Source organism: Chelonia mydas, chromosome 7, assembly GCF_015237465.2.
Source record: "Chelonia mydas isolate rCheMyd1 chromosome 7, rCheMyd1.pri.v2, whole genome shotgun sequence".
Lineage (NCBI taxonomy): Eukaryota > Metazoa > Chordata > Testudines > Cheloniidae > Chelonia > Chelonia mydas.
Genome location: NC_057853.1, coordinates 106,754,973 through 106,770,857, shown reverse-complemented (window position 1 = coordinate 106,770,857; position 15,885 = coordinate 106,754,973). Strand labels below are relative to the sequence as shown.

Genomic DNA, 15,885 nt, shown 5'->3' with positions numbered 1-15,885 from the left:
AATGGGAACTAGTTAATCATTGTCCGTTCAATATGGCAATCCATCTGAGGATTCATTGCACTGTTATCTCTGTATATCTGTATACCATTTCCTGTGTCTGTGTGCACAATCTTAAAACAGAAACCATGAAAAAAAATGCAGATTATTTTATATAAGGAAAAAAAGGTCATCATCCCACTGCAAAATCCTACATAAGGACTTTTCATGCAGTATCCATCTTAGAATACAATTTGGTACCTGTTTAAGCAACAATGGAGACTACCTAGCTCCTGAGCAGGGCCTGGGCCACTGTGCATCATACAGACAGAAAACAGCTGGCCTGTGTGAAGAAAAAGATACTGCCTATTTGCAAAACAGCTGCAATGCCAGATCCACATCCACCAGTGAAGAAAGTAAGTTCTCCTGACAGAGGGAACAGGCATATCTAGACACCAGGCCTTACATACTGCACATACCACACCAAGGTGATATTGTGCACAATGGGTTACTTTCAGCACTGATTTGTAATAACAAGGACCGAACAGGTGCTATGTGTAATGGCTTTTGTGCCAAGGCTAAACTAGGCCCTGTGAGTCTTGTCTTGCAATTAGCTTGTTGAGGTGAAGACAGGGCACAGACAGCTTCTCAACCATGTGGACAACAGCCAGGCAGAATGCTGCCACTTGTGTTAGGAGGGCTCGAAGTGAGAGCTAATTAATGTACCCAGTGCCAGTCTGTCTAACTTAAGTGGCTGCCACCATGGTAGTATCTGAGCAGCTCCCACATATTCATAGCTTCCAAGCTCTGAAGGGACCATTGTGATCATCTGGTCTGGTCTCCTGTATAACACAGGCCATAGAACTTCCCCAAAATAAATTCCTGGAGCATCTCTCAGTATGCATCCGAAGAAGTGAGCTGTAGCTCACGAAAGCTCATGCTCAAATAAATTGGTTAGTCTCTAAGGTGCCACAAGTCCTCCTTTTCTTTTTGCGAATACAGACTAACACGGCTGTTACTCTGAAACCTGTCTTTTAGAAACACATCCATTATTCCACCACGACCCTTGCTAAATTGTTCCAATAGCTAATTATTATCACTATAAAAAATGTACACCTTATTTCCAGTCTGAATTTGTCTAGTTTCAACTTACAGCCATTGTAGGTTGTACCTTTCCGAAAGACTGAAGAGACCATTATTCAATGTGTGTTCCCCATGTAAGTACTTATAAACTGTAATCAAGTAACTCCTAACCTTCTCTTTGTTAAGCTAAATAGATGGAGCTCTTTGAGTCTATGGCTAGGTATGTTTTCCTATCCTTTAATCATTCTTATTGCTCTTTTCTGAACCCTGTCCAATTTATCAACATCCTTCTTGAATTGTGGACACTAGAACTGGACATGGTAAAACAGCAGCAGTTGCACCAGTGCCAAATGAAGAGGTAAAATAACCTCTCTACTCCTTCTTGAGATTCTCCTGTTTATGCATCCTTCCTGGGACAGCATTAGCTCTTTTCATCACAGTGTCACATTGAGACCTCATGTTCAGCTCATTATCCACCACGACCTCCAAATCTTTTTCAGAGTCACTGCTTCCCAGGATAGTGTCCCCCATCCTGTAAGTCTGACCTACATTCTTTGTTCCTCAATGTATCCGTTTAACCATATTAAACTGCATATTGTTTGGTTGCACCCAGTTTACCAAGTGATCTAGATCACGCTGAATTAGTGACCTGTCCTCTTCATTACTTACCTCTCCCCTTATTTTTGTATCATCTGCAAACTTTATCAGTGATTATTTTATGTTTTCTTCCAGGTCATTGATAAAAATGTTAAATAGCATAGGGCCAAAAACCAATACCTGTCGAGCCCACTGGAAACACACCCACATAATGACAAGTCTCTTTTTTCAATTAAATTTTGAGTCCCATTTAACCTGTACCATCTTAATTTTATATTAGTCTCATTTTTTAATCAAAATGTTGTACAGTACCAAGTCAAATCCTTTGCAGAAGTCTAAATATAACATCAACTCTATTACCTTTAACAAACTTGTAATCTCATCAAAGAAAGATATCAAGCTAGTTTGATAGGATCTATTTTCCATAAACCCATGTTGATTTGCATTAATTACAGTGCCCTCCTTTAACTCTTTATTAATCAAGTCCCATATCAACCACTCCATTATCTTGGCCAGGCTGACAGGACTATAATTACCATGGTCATCCCACTGACTCTTTTTAACAATTAGCACAACATTATTTTTTTCCCAGTCTTCTGGAACTTCCCCAGTGCGCCAAGACTTATTGAAAATCAACATTAATGATCCAGCAGGCTCTTGGATGCAAGTTTTTGGGACCTTCTGATTTTAAAATGTCAAACTTTAGTAGCTTCTGTTTCACATCCTCCAGAGATGCTAGCAGAATGGAAAGAGTGTTATCATCACCATATGATGAGACTGTATCATTTGTTTTTCCCCAAATACAGAACAGAAATATTTAAAATAGAAACAACAATCATCCCCCCATCGTCCCAATCTCTCTCTTCTTTCCAGACTGTAGGAAAAACAGCCTGATTAGTTGTTTCTGTTTTGAGTGTGTCCATCTATATGTGTATGCATAGACCTTACTGAGGGAAAACCAAGCCCAAGACATTACTTCTGGGTAGTTCTATGCATGGTGAGGTCTGTTGTTGAGTTGGTTGAAAAATGTGTTTCCTTTCCTGCAGAAAAATTTTTGGCAGAAATTTGAATACTGAAAAATATTTTGGTTTTCAGTTGTTCATTTTTTCTTTTTATGACATATCAAAATTTCCTGTGGAAAGCAGACATAAGAACGGCCACACTGGGTCAGAACAAAGGTCGATCGAGCCCAGTATCCTGTCTTCCAACAGTGGCCAATGGCAGGTGCCCCAGAGGGAATGAACAGAACAGGTAATCATCAAGTGATCCATCCCTGTCGCCCATTCCCAGCTTCTGGCAAATGGAAACACTTTTCAAAAAAAAAATTAATTTTGCTGAAAACCCAATTTTCCACTAAAAAACAGTTCCAAGGAAAAATTTTCAACCAGCCTTGATCTATAGTCATTCCTGTGTCTTGTGAGAACGAATATCATAGTCAAGGTTGGATCTAGACTTTCACCTGCAAGACTCCCTCTGAAGGTTAACAATTTCATGGTACTAAGGGTACCATAGGGATGAGACCTGTGTCCCCATTCCCTCCTATTTCTGATGGTTCCTGGCACAGTGGGGAGTGTACAATGCACCTTTCTAGAGCAGGTGTAGAGAGTTCTGCTCAGCAAACTCCCTACCCCTATCTTCCTGTGGCACTCTGCTTGCCTTTGGCCAGCAGAGTACCGCCACTTGGACTATCCAGCTGCAAAGTGCTCGTCCAGCAACAAAGGCTATAATTTAGCCCTTGATGTCCCCATAGAAAGTCTAAAGCTGGGATTCTCAAACAGGCCTAAGGGAATTAGTCACTCAGCTCCCACTGACATGCAATAGGATTCTGGCTTCTAACTTCCTTTGGACTTCTCAGCCTAAAACATTAATCAAATTACATGTTTTAATTGTCAAAACATTCTCCAATATTTACAGGAGCAAACAAACAGAAACCCAGTAAACATTTCAGGCCTGATTCCACATAATGTGGTTCTGATCCCACAGTCAGAAAATGCAACTAGACCCCTGTGCTCATGTGAATCCAATTGCAGGACTGGCACCTATACAGCAGAAAAAGGTTATGATTAGAGCTGACCAAAAAATATTCAACAGAACAGTTTTCTGTCAAAAATGCAATTCAGTCGAAATCTAAAGAATTCACAGGAATATGTTGATTTTGAAGAAATTTTTGATGGGGGAAAAGTCTAAATAAATGGTTTCCACTGTTTTAGTTCCATAATGTCAAAACATTTAATTTTGATACAGTAAAAATGTTTCAACTTTCTTGTTTTGATTCATTTTATTTCAATTTTATATGGTAAAATAATTAATTAATGTATTACAATATATTTAATATTTTATATATAATACACTATATGTAGTAAAGTTACACCATTATTGAAACAAAACATCTTTAGCTTATCAAAGAACAATGATTAGACATTATCAAAACAAAACATTTCAGTGGTTCCAAATTGAAATTTTTTGGAATTTTTGTTTCATGGGAAATATCAATTTTGGCTTTTCATTCTGATTCAGAATAAAATTTGTTTCACTAGCTAGCTACAACTAGCTCTAGTTTTGATGATTTCTGATACATTCCTTCAATATATTTGTTTGCACATACATGAAATACAGCTGAATAACTACGTAAGTAGGAGACAGGTTATATCCCTAATGCTACCATGGAATCTTTGTTGGCAGGTAAAGTTTAATTTTGAAGGAAATACCTGTTTCTTGTCTTGCATTTTCTTAAATTCTTCACAGGCTAACCAGAACAAAACATTTTCTTCACTAAATTCTTTCTTTAAAAATTCCTGGGGAAAGAAAAAAAAAAAGTACAATGTTAAGATCTGATTTTTCAGATGTTTGTTTCCCCTCCCCCTATTAGTCTGTAGAAACTAGATGCTCTTTTGGCCCAGGACTGTCTTATTATTTTTTGTACAGCACAAAATGAGGCTACCAGCTGGGGACCAACAGGTGCTACTGAACTATAAACAAACAACATATTCAATGCTTTAAAAAATACAATCCATAAGAACCAGCCTACCTAAATTTTAGTCTTAAATTCCGTCAGCCAGCTAATGAGAGGAATGTATCTATCATCATTAAACAACTTGAGCAATTTAAAATTGTTATTCAGAAAGAACACAGGAAATACACAAACTCAGTAGCAATAAGTATATAGCTCTCTTTTAATGAGCTTTATCAATTACTTGGGATTCTAGTCTACTTTCATTTGACATTCTTTACTGGCAAAAACTGCAAATGAAAGTGCTTCTAAACATGATCATCAGTAACAATAAATTATCTTTAAGTAAATTAAATCAAAAGATATATTTGCACTCTCCAGACAGTGTTTAAACAAACCACATTCCTCCTAAAGAGAAGCATTTTTTAAAATGGAAAAAATATATATATTTAACATGTGTATAAAAACAACGACTGAAATATTTATAGTTCTGGGATGTTCAATTTTCACTGTCAAATGTGAAAAAAGAAAGATTAAATTATTTGCTGGCACCAGGAATTCTAAAAGCATTTGGATCAGTCTAGTAATAGTAATAGCACTTTCCAGCGGTGATCTGGTATAAAATCACTTCACTCCAGCCTCTGGGTTTGATTGGGCAAATCATTACTCAAGCAAATAGTTTTTATTTATGCAAATAGTTACACTGATTACTAGCATGATAAAAGACTTGCGAGATTGAGAGGGTTAATGGGCCACCCCCAACATTCTTGAGCCACAATCCTGCATTGTGATCTGTGTGGGCAGACTGCTGATCCCACATGGAGCCCTACTGAAATTAAAGGAGCTACGCTCAGTTCACCTGCCTGGGTCACAACACAGGATCGGGCCCCTACTGAGTTACTCTTGCTCAGTAGCAGTCACTGGAATAATTTATATGGATAAGGGTTACAGGATCAGGCCCCAGTAGTGGATATGACATGACAGGAGACAGTAATATTTCAGAAAAGACCAAGTTTCCTTCTGCTCCATTATTTAGCCCACTGTGGCTTTCCAACCCTTACTCCTACTATACCCATAACATTGCCGGTCATCTGTTTTCTGGTTAGAAAGGTGCAACCAATCATTTTCCCTATACCCAAAGACAGGCTGTTGGCAGAGGACACCATCTGAGAAGCATAGCAAATGCCCCAGCTCAACTATTCTGTCACCAACGCTTAATTCACACATCTAGTTATATACAAATGTATACCCTCATGCCATTGGTACACCACCATTATTTAATGCAGATACATATTAAGCTTCAAATGCTGTTTAAAGTCTATGCAACCATTAATAGTTAAGATAGCAACCCTAAATCGTTTCACTCCTTCTGGATCTTCTAGGAGGTTCTCTAGTGACGTAGTCCACCTTGAGGTTCCTTTTAGGGTTTGTTGGCTGCTGCTTGGGTTGCCATCGCTGTCATTTATCTCTGAAAAGTAAACAAACCAGCTTTAAAAAAATGAATAGTCTCACGTGCATTTTGCTGATCCCGTCACTACCTCCTCAACACCTTCAAGTCATAGCTGCTTTCTTAAAAGGAGATGTGATCACACTGAAAAGAAACATGTATTTTTCCATTCTGCATCGTTGCTAAGAGCTTGTCTTCGCTGCTACAGTTTGCTCAGAGTCCGTACACTCCGGTTACTCCACTCAAACTAACCTAGCTCAAGTGGAGCGACCACACTGCAAAACAACACTCAGGCTACAAGAGCGATTTGATTAGCAGCTGATGCGCTGTTGTAACTCCTGCAGCTGCATCCCCACAGCATTACAAGTTCAAGCATCAGCAGCACTCAAGCTTCAACCCACCCTGACAGCCCAGTGAACGAGCTAGAATAGAAACTGTCGTGTGCGGATGGGGGTTGGGTTCGGGACAAAACCTCAAGCTAATCCTGCAGTGAAGGCAAAGCCTAAGAAATGTAAAAGCTGCTTTACAGTCAGGGAACTCAAGAGCAGATAATGTCATTGTCTTATCTGAGTTAATTTGCCTTATGGACATGGAACATTACTACCAGAGCCTCAGCTGTAAAAGGGCTGTGAGCTTGTTTCTGGCACTGTCAGTGCTATTGGCTGGTTTAGATCACCCACACCGAAGTTATGAGACAAATCTTGGTAAGCTGCCTAGATGAGATTTCTTTTAGAAATGAACACTCTCAGGGTAGGGTGCGGGCCACGAATGGAGAAAGAAAAACTATGCTTTGTTTAGGAGGAGACGAGGCCTAAAAATCAAACCATTTTACTGGGAGGGCAGCTAGACAGGTGGTGGAATGGTCTCGTGCAGTCTTGTCGGGCACTTTATTGTCGGGCAGTGTCGGGCACTTTATTGTGGGGCACTTATTGTCGGGCAGTTTACTTTTGATTTTCTTAAATCAATTGGAGTTTTCTCAGAATAAAGAGTGCAAGGTTGTACCCGACTATTATGCCAGCCAGCATTCTCACAAATGTTCCAAAGTCTAAGGAGAAGGAAGAGATGGTCTAACTGCTGAATCTACATCTGACTGACTGTGCCAAGAGATGGGTTTATTAAACCGCAGGCTGCTGAGGCCAGATAGAAACAGATTCTTCACTGGCTACCATCCTGCAGTCCCTCTTCTTGGAAAGGCTCCAAGTATTTTACTGCTGAATTGAAAAGCTTTATAATAAACACAGAGAGAGTGTGATCTTCCATTCGCTGCGTGCCCAAAACTTCCAATAAAGACAGTGGGAGTCTTGGCCATCAGGGTCAAGCCTAAAACCCTATCTAAGATTGCTAGACATTATAAGACTGGGAGTCTAATCACACATTCCTTGCACACTCAAAACCCCACTGTAATAAATAAAGCTCTTACTTAGGACACCGTATTAATAATAAATACAAAGAGGGCATTTGTAATTGAAAGCTACGCAAGTAGAGACCAATCCTGCTCACCTTTCTCACCCAAGTAGCCCATTGAAGTCAATGGGACTATTCATGTAAGGAAATTGAACAGGATTAGGCCCCTCTTCTATTAACAGTTTGGTATCTCATTTCTATTTATTGGCATGTTTATTTTTATAAGTCCTTCATTTCACCTTAAAGCCAATGTTCAAAGATATGGATCTTCTCAATACATATTTGGATCTAAGTTAGGGATCTTTCTAAGTGTGGAGCTAAACCTATTATAGCAGTTGTCCAAAAAGAAAAAAAGAAGAAAATGAAAAAGCATTATACAGAGTAGAGAGTCAAACATCAGCAGATAGCTAGAATGATAAATGCCAAGACTGAAAACCTATGGAAAACTGGTATTCCAGAAAAACCTATTGTGCTAAGTGGATTTTGGTTGTTGGAGGCTTTGGTGAGTTCTTTTGATGAGTTCCCTCTGATAACAGTCAGATGGACATCTGGTTGTAAAAGCATAATAATCTCATTCACTCTCCACAAGGCATCTATCATAGGAGTTTCCCTTTCCATGGGGAATACAACTCTGCAAGAGGGTGAAAGCATCTAAAGTTGCACAGACTCCATTCACGTATCGTTGCGTAAGGAGAAGGAGAGATCCACCCTCATGCACCAAATCAATAAAATATATAGAGACTAAAAGGAAAATATTTTAAATTAACCCAGCAAGTGGGACACATACTCTGAGTATACTATAAAATACAAGCCATGTCATTAGCATGTCCCTCCTTCATCTGTTGTGATCTCTCTTTTTGTCATCTCTAAGTAAGCCCCCAATCCTGCACTGACTTGATGTGTGAACTTGAACAAGGCACTTTAACTTCACCATGCCTCAGTTTCCCCTTTGGGGAAATGGAAATAATAATACTTCCCTCCTCAAAAGGGAGTTGTGACGTTTAATTAACGTGTCTACAAGGCATGTTGGGATCCTGGGGTGGAATGTGCAAAATATTGTTACTTGTATAGAGTCAGATTCTCATGTTCTGCAAATATCCACTGTCTGTACACAGGGACCAAATCAGAATGGCAGTGTTTTCCACCCACAAGTGTAAATGACTACACCAGGGGTGGGCAACCTTTCAGAAGTGATGTGCCGAGTCTTCATTTATTCACTCTAATTTAAGGTTTCGCGTGCCAGTAATACATTTTAATGTTTTTAGAAGGTCTCTTTCTATAAGTCTATAATATATAACTAAACTATTGTTGTATGTAAAGGAAATAAGGTTTTTAAAACGTTTAGGAAGCTTCACTGAAAATTAAATGAAAATGCAGAGCCCCCCCGGACCGGTGGCCAGGACCCGGGCAGTGTGAGTGCCACTGAAAATCAGCTCGCATGCCATAGGTTGCCTACCCCTGGACTACACAATGGGCAGAGTAGTGGAGAACCAAACCTATTAGATATACTCTTTACAGGAGTCAGATTTTATGTCTGGTCTTCTTTTGTTCTACCATGCAAAATGGACTGTAACGGTTACTAGTCCGTTGTTCTTTAAAAAGCATAGCAGAAGCAATATGGATATTCACTTCTAAGAGGACTCTGAAGCAGACTGACTTTAGAATCCCAAGCTAGACCTGTGCTTCTGTTTTTCCATGATATCTCTAGAACACTAGATGACAGACCACATTGTGGCCTACCCTGGGGATGAGGAAGGAAGCAAAGAGTTTCCTCCCCAGCTGATGCCTCTCTGCAAGGACAAAGCACAAGGATTGCACTAGTCTGGTGACACTGGAAATGCTAACTTCCCCCAAGTGGGCATGGAGTGGTGGGGCTACAGTCCGATGCGGCAGCCACTTTCCTCAACAAGCCATGAGAGCTTGGGCAAAAAGAAATTCCAGGGAGGACCCAGCCCCACCTGGGCCAGAGAAATTCTCTACCCAGAAGGAACAACTGCAGCAGGCACAGACAATGTCATCAGACTGCTTTCTACAATTTCTCTCCCCTGTGCTCACTGTCCATTCACTCCAACCCCCTCCCTCAGAGTCTCTTCATTTCAGCCTTACTCTACTTACCCTCTAAGTTCCCCTGCTTCCTACGCTCCTTCTTTCCCCCTGCCCTACCCTTCAATGTCCCCTCTCCCTTCTCTTGTCTTTTCATTTAGCTATTCTCCTCCTCATTAAACCATACCCAAAGAATTTTAAAAATGTAAATGAGATATACCCACTCCTCCATTCCCCCCACCCCTCCCAAAAATACTGTGGCACTAACATGACGTTTGCAGACCACCACTGTTCACTCTGTTTGCATGTTACTTCCCTTTCTCCCTACCCTTTGTCTTTCCTGTCTACTTTCACAGAAGCTCTTCGGGGCAGGAGTGATCCAATACTGTGTTGCACAGCGTTAGCACAATGGGGCCCCATTTTCAGATGGTCACTTCCATAATACACATAATAAATAATAGGCTTTTTCCCCTTCTACACAAGCGTAAACGTCTACACAAGGTACAAGGCCATGGGGAAACAGGCCCAAAATACTTCTGATAATATTAGAATCGTTGTAGCTCTGTGTTTTCACTGTACACAGTTCTAAGGCACCTCTCACCTCAGTTACTGGGCACTCACATACATATTTCTAGTATAAGAATTGTCCCCAATAGGATCATAGCTCTCCACTCTATACACAATTGCTTAAATCCGTTTGATTCAACAGGTTCATGTGTACCATATAGAGAATACTTCTTTATGTCTTAAAATAGGCAAAAGGTTTGCCTGGACCTTACCCAAGGGACTAATCTCTACATTTCTATCTACTAAAGTTCTACTGAACTGTCTTGAAAAAAAAAATCATCACACTTGTAGTGGAATTTATATACAATTCTTCACAACTAATTTATTTTTAGAATGTAACGGTGAAATATATTTTAGTATATGAAATATGCTAATCCTTAGTTATCCCTCTTCTTGTCATTAATAAGATCATCTTATTCCATCAGAAGCCCTGCAATTATGCTGTCCTGTAGTTTACACACAAACTGCATGCTTGACAGTGCCACCAGTACCTAATATCCAAATCATAGAGTAATTCACTTCTTTTTTTAAACAGCAGATAATTATGCGCACCAGTAAGAAGAATGCAAAGGAACTACAGAGAAAGGGATCTTTTCTATTTGAACTTTTGTAGAAGATTAAAATGTACAGAAGTAGATAAACATGTAAAATAACTCTGATCTTTCTTGTTTTGGTGGAAAAAACACTCACTATCTTTTAAACAGACAAGGAAACCAATAAGTGGAGAAAATACTATTATAAACATTCACAACATAGTTGTACGCTGGACCCCACCATACAGTCTTTACTTCAACAAAACTTCCACTGACTGCAGGATCACAACGCATTTTCTTATATTATGTGCAGTGGCCAACTGCTTGTATAAACAAAGCTAACGTCTGGAAGTTATACTAGTTGCAGCATTATTTTAGGGAACAATCCTATATGATCTATTTTGACCATCACAAAATACTATTACACAAGATACAAAAACACCTTGTAAATAAATATTTGTATAAGTGATAAATGAAAGGGCATCTGTAATTTTTTTAAAAGTTCTAACTACCACACTTGACACTGTCCGCATCTGAAATAGCGAATATTTGTATTATACAAACAACAAGTCCCATGCTAACATTAATTAGCAAATCAGAACTCCAGGCTCCGGACCTTGCTTTGAAAGGACAGTGGCAAAAAAAAAAAAGAAACCACCAATTAGCATTATATGCTTACTGTTTCAAATAATAAGGTGATTCAGTACATGGGGTGAGATCTTCACACACTCCTAAGTGATTTAGCAGCACAAGTCCGCTTTGAATTTCAGTGGAAACTTTGTGAACCTGTTAGATAGACACTTTGGAAAATCCTACCCATAATTCTGAAGTGTTGCAACTACAGACATATAACAAATATTTAATAAACTGCGCCCTGCGGCAACATATCACACAGCAAAAATTTGTGCATCTTACGAAACTTTGTTACATCAGCCATTTAATGCCTGTTCTTTGCTTATCCCTTTCCATATATGTTTTCTGCAAAGTTATTAACAAAAGACAGCAGACATGACCAGCTAATCAGCCAAGTATGTACCCATATAGCACCTTATAAATAGCATTTTTTCCTTTGTTCCCAGTGTTTAAACAAATAGCATCAATTCACAGAACAGTTAACAGGTTTCAGAGTAACAGCCGTGTTAGTCTGTATTTGCAAAAAGAAAAGGAGTACTTGTGGCACCTTAGAGACTAACCAATTTATCTGAGCATAAGCTTTCGTGAGCTACAGCTCACTTCATCGGATGCATCCGATGAAGTGAGCTGTAGCTCACGAAAGCTTATGCTCAAATAGAACAGTTAACAAAATCCTTCCCATTCTCCTATAAACTTATCTTGAGGGAACTTTGACTGCACCACATGCATTTGCTCGTTCTTCACACAAAATCAGGCCTGGATCCTTTGGGAAGCTGTGAATACTGACAGCTGGGCCTTTTATTTTTTAAAGTGCTCTTAACCGTTTCTCTGTGATCATCAGAATGCCTTTCCACTCACAAGCAACAGTCCTGAATTAATAAACCAAGGTTATGAAACAATGAGAAATTGTTCTTAACTGTTCCGCTTAACAAGGGAAAGTTCCCTTACTTTCCATGTATCCAAGTGCCACTTGATGAGTCCAATAGATCAACTTTTTCTAGTAGCTGCTGTATTTTAAAGGACCTAGGGGCTACGAAGAGTTGTCCTTTGCCTGTTTTGGTTTGTTCAAAGTATAAGCCTTAACATCCTCTTTTGAGTGTCTCCAACAACAGATGGCAATTGGATTCTAGTTTTAACTATACGGAAGGAAATTAAACGTATGTTCTGCATTTGTAGCATCTCTGAAAGCATTCACCAAGCACATAACTTTAAAAAAAAAACCAAAAAAACAAAAACCTAGACTAAAAGCCACACTCAATTTTTCTTTGGAAGGCTTTAATGAGGAACTTGCAAGTTAGTAATCTTATTGTACATTCCAGAAGTAATGTCGGTACTCAGGATTCTTAGTTTGTTATTTTTATCCAAATTATTCCACAAAGAATAATATATGTTATGTTCGTTTCCTTGAGCCACTGAACCTGCTGTGTCAGTGAAAGTCTGTTGTAAAATGTTCTGTATTAAAGTGCTGTAATATTCTGAAAGTGTGTCTGTAAAAATGGCGTTTTGGGGTTCCGTGTCAATGACTTCCATATCAAATGTAAGAAGATGGTCTTAGATCAGCTTAGACAGCTCTCCAAAGTCAACCTGGAATCTGAAAGTCAAACTAGGTTCTTTCTGGTTAGGAAGTCACCACCACTAACACAGATGATCTAATCAGAATGTCTTTAAAATTTTGGTTGATGTAGAAGCGACAACAGAATTCAACAGCCTCTCCTGTAGAGAGTCTACAATGGAAAAGACTATGCTACACCTAAATTATAGTTTCTGAATCTTGTGCTTAAAACATAACCTATCAGTTATATATGATAGCCCCAGAAGCATACAAAGCACTAAAAGGTGCATAAAGACAGAAAATGCTACATGGGCTGTGTCCATCTGCATCAGTGAGGGCAAACACACATGTCAGAAGTATGTATGCCTCCCATCCCCACCAAAGTTCACTTTGTCCTGGGAGCTATTAAGCATCTTAAAAGCAATGGACAGGTCTACAGCAATATGAATCATCAATCACACCCTGTACTCAGTTAGTTTAAGTCTAATTAACATCTTTATATCTGAATATTGTAAAAATCCAGATACACTGACATGTTTCAGATATGAAACTTGCCACCACTGCTTTCGGCCACGGCATGTTTTGAGTTGCTTTATAAGTATTACCAAGTCCATTACATGAGAATTAGACAGCTAAAGCCATGTATTTGCTATTTTAGAACTGCACAATTGCATACTTTGAGAAATTATAGGGGACTTTTACAGTCATACTAAACCTCATGAACAGCTGTCATTGTTCATGCATAACTCAGAGGAAAGGCAGTAAAAAATTCAGGTTGATACAGTGAAACCATACATTCATACCTTCTTTCTATTCATCTGTATCATCAAGCTGGTTAAAGCACCTGAATGAGACTTTATCTCCTTGATTTGTAGAGGCACTGAGCACCCACAACTCCAGTTTAACTCAGTGGAGCTGTAGGGGTTCAGCACTTCTGAGACTCAGGCCCTATTTGAACCTGATGTCATTTGGCACTGCTACTTTCACTGGTGTTTGTTACAGTTTCTTATAATGTAGCCTTCCCTCTGCCACACAGCAGCTATGACTCATGTGGAGAGAAAACAAGACAGTTAACAAACCAAAGCACATCTGGAAGCTGGGCTCCGTGTTCCACTTCAGCGTGCTTTATTTTTCAGACACACTAAAAAGAAAACTCCATCCTTCCTCTTTCAGCTAAACTTCCTCTTGGTCTTGAAGCAGCTTGCGGCTGCAAGCAAGAAGTGGTTGTGTCTTCTCAACGCAAAGCCAAAGCTTCCTGGGCCGAAAGGCAGCTGCAAACTAGAGGAGTCTGGAGAGGCACCAGCACCCCTGGCTCCTGCTTTGGGTTAATCATTGGTTTAAAAAAAAAATTGGAGCTTCACCTCCAATCTGGACCCAGCGGCAGAAGGCTGGTGCTGGCCAGAGTCATGCCCTGCCTGGGGAGGCTGGGGCTGATTCTGGGGCCGCTGGTTCGCGGCCCGGGGTTAGCCCGGGCTGACTCACACCGCGCGCTCTAAACCTGGCGCCGGAATGAAGGTGCCCCCAGCGCGCGGTCCCGCTCGGGACCCCGGCTCGCCCGCGTCCTCCGCGCAAAGCTCTCCTTACCTGACGGCGGCCGCTTCCTGCTGAGCCTGCTCACAGCCCGGGTGAACATTTCGGCGGGTGGCTGCCCAGCTCCAGCCGGCCAGCCGCAGGAGGCGGTGCCCGCGCCGGGATCTCCCTGCGCCCCAGGAGGCGCCTCCAGTCGGTCCCGCGGCGAGGGCTGGGCGCGCCTGGCACTTCCCCGGCCAAATGAGACGGGCCTGCCTGCGCTGAGCGCCCTCCCTTCGCTGGGACACCCCTAGGAGGCGCCCCACGTGGGCGCTCCCCGCGGCTCCCACCTCTGCGCCCTCCGCCTCTGGCTGCCGGGCTCCTGCGCTCCCCGCGATGCGCCCCCTGTGCGCTCCCTCCTGCTGCCCTAGGAGGCGCCCTGGCGCGCGCGGCCCGGGCGCCAGCGCTCTGCAGCTGCCAGCCTGTCCCGGGGCGCTGACTCAGGGGCCGGGCGCATCCTCCTTCCTCCGCCCGCGCACACCAGCCGCTGCCGCCGAGCTCCCTGCGGTTAGCAGCCGCATGCGAAGCGCAGCCGCCGCCTTTTCCTCCGCCAGTTAAAAAAATAAAAATAAAAAATCGAGCCCAGCAAAGGAAAAGCACCAAGGAGCCGCCAGGGGCGTCAGCAAGGGGGGCCCCTTCCCAGCTGTGCAGCGAGCCACATGTGCCGGGCAGCTCTGCAAGCTCCTACCCCTCCAGCCCCCTGCCTCCTCCTGCAGGGAGCTTGAGCCGGGTGATGGGGACCAATCAGGGATTTCCCTACACCCCTCCCAGTGGGGGTGTAACCCCCCCTGAATTTCCCCAACACCCCGCCACCGGTCATCTAGTTACATCAGTGTTGCCAGTTTAGTAATTAGTTGGAAATTGGAATTGAAATTGCAACATTGATACACACTTTAAAAGCATAAACAGTGTATGATGAATTACTTGCACCTGGAAAGGTAGAATAGGTTTGAAAAGTATGAACAAAGACAAGCGTCTTCACACAGCTGTTGTTTTTTTCTGACAATGTCGGCACACTGGTTTCCGCAATGTTGGCCAATCTAATAATTTATAATGACGATTGATAAGCAAGGTCTGAATGAGCTCTCTCTTGGCAGCTAGTGATGAGCCAGGGGAAGGCTTCAGGACCAGATGGTATTTACATGAACTCACCTACTCTGCCTACTTATCCAGCAGACAGAGCTGTGCTGCCCAAGGGATCAATTTTGGCTGATGCTGGGTTACAAATCATTTTAGTATTGAATGTGGGGGATATGACATGTTGTTATCCTTATTGAATGAGTAAAGGGCAGCAGAACTGTGCTTAGCCTGCCTGGATGAGGGGGGTCACCCTCAATGCTTAATTTTTGCCAGGACTTAGACCTAAATCTCTAGGCTTGGCAGTTCATAGCCCCGGGCTTGCCACATCAGTTATGAAAGTAAAAAACTTGCTCAAGCCCTGGCACCTCTTAATTACAAATTAAGCACTGGTCACCCTCAACTGCACTTCACTTGCTAAGCAAGGGGTTTGGATGCCAGATCCCAATGGAGG

General features: G+C 41.6%; 1 protein-coding gene across 6 annotated transcripts in view; it reads right to left on the bottom strand.

Annotated features, from left to right (window-relative positions):
- RGS10 (regulator of G protein signaling 10) overlaps positions 1-15,045 on the bottom strand; it is a 31,608-nt gene extending 16,563 nt beyond the window's left edge. The window contains exons 1-3 of one of the 6 annotated variants that reach the window (XM_037904606.2): positions 14,370-15,045; positions 5,956-6,074; positions 4,365-4,451 (exon numbers count right to left, since the gene is read on the bottom strand). In XM_037904606.2, the coding sequence (XP_037760534.1) occupies positions 4,365-4,451; positions 5,956-6,074; positions 14,370-14,418 (255 nt within the window). In that variant the 5' untranslated portion in view covers positions 14,419-15,045. Of the gene's footprint in view, positions 1-4,364; positions 4,452-5,955; positions 6,075-12,181; positions 12,323-13,864 lie in introns of those variants that run through there. The other 5 variants (XM_037904607.2, XM_043551410.1, XM_043551408.1 and 2 more) reach the window with 5 other exon arrangements.
- Positions 15,046-15,885: the final 840 nt, after the last annotated feature.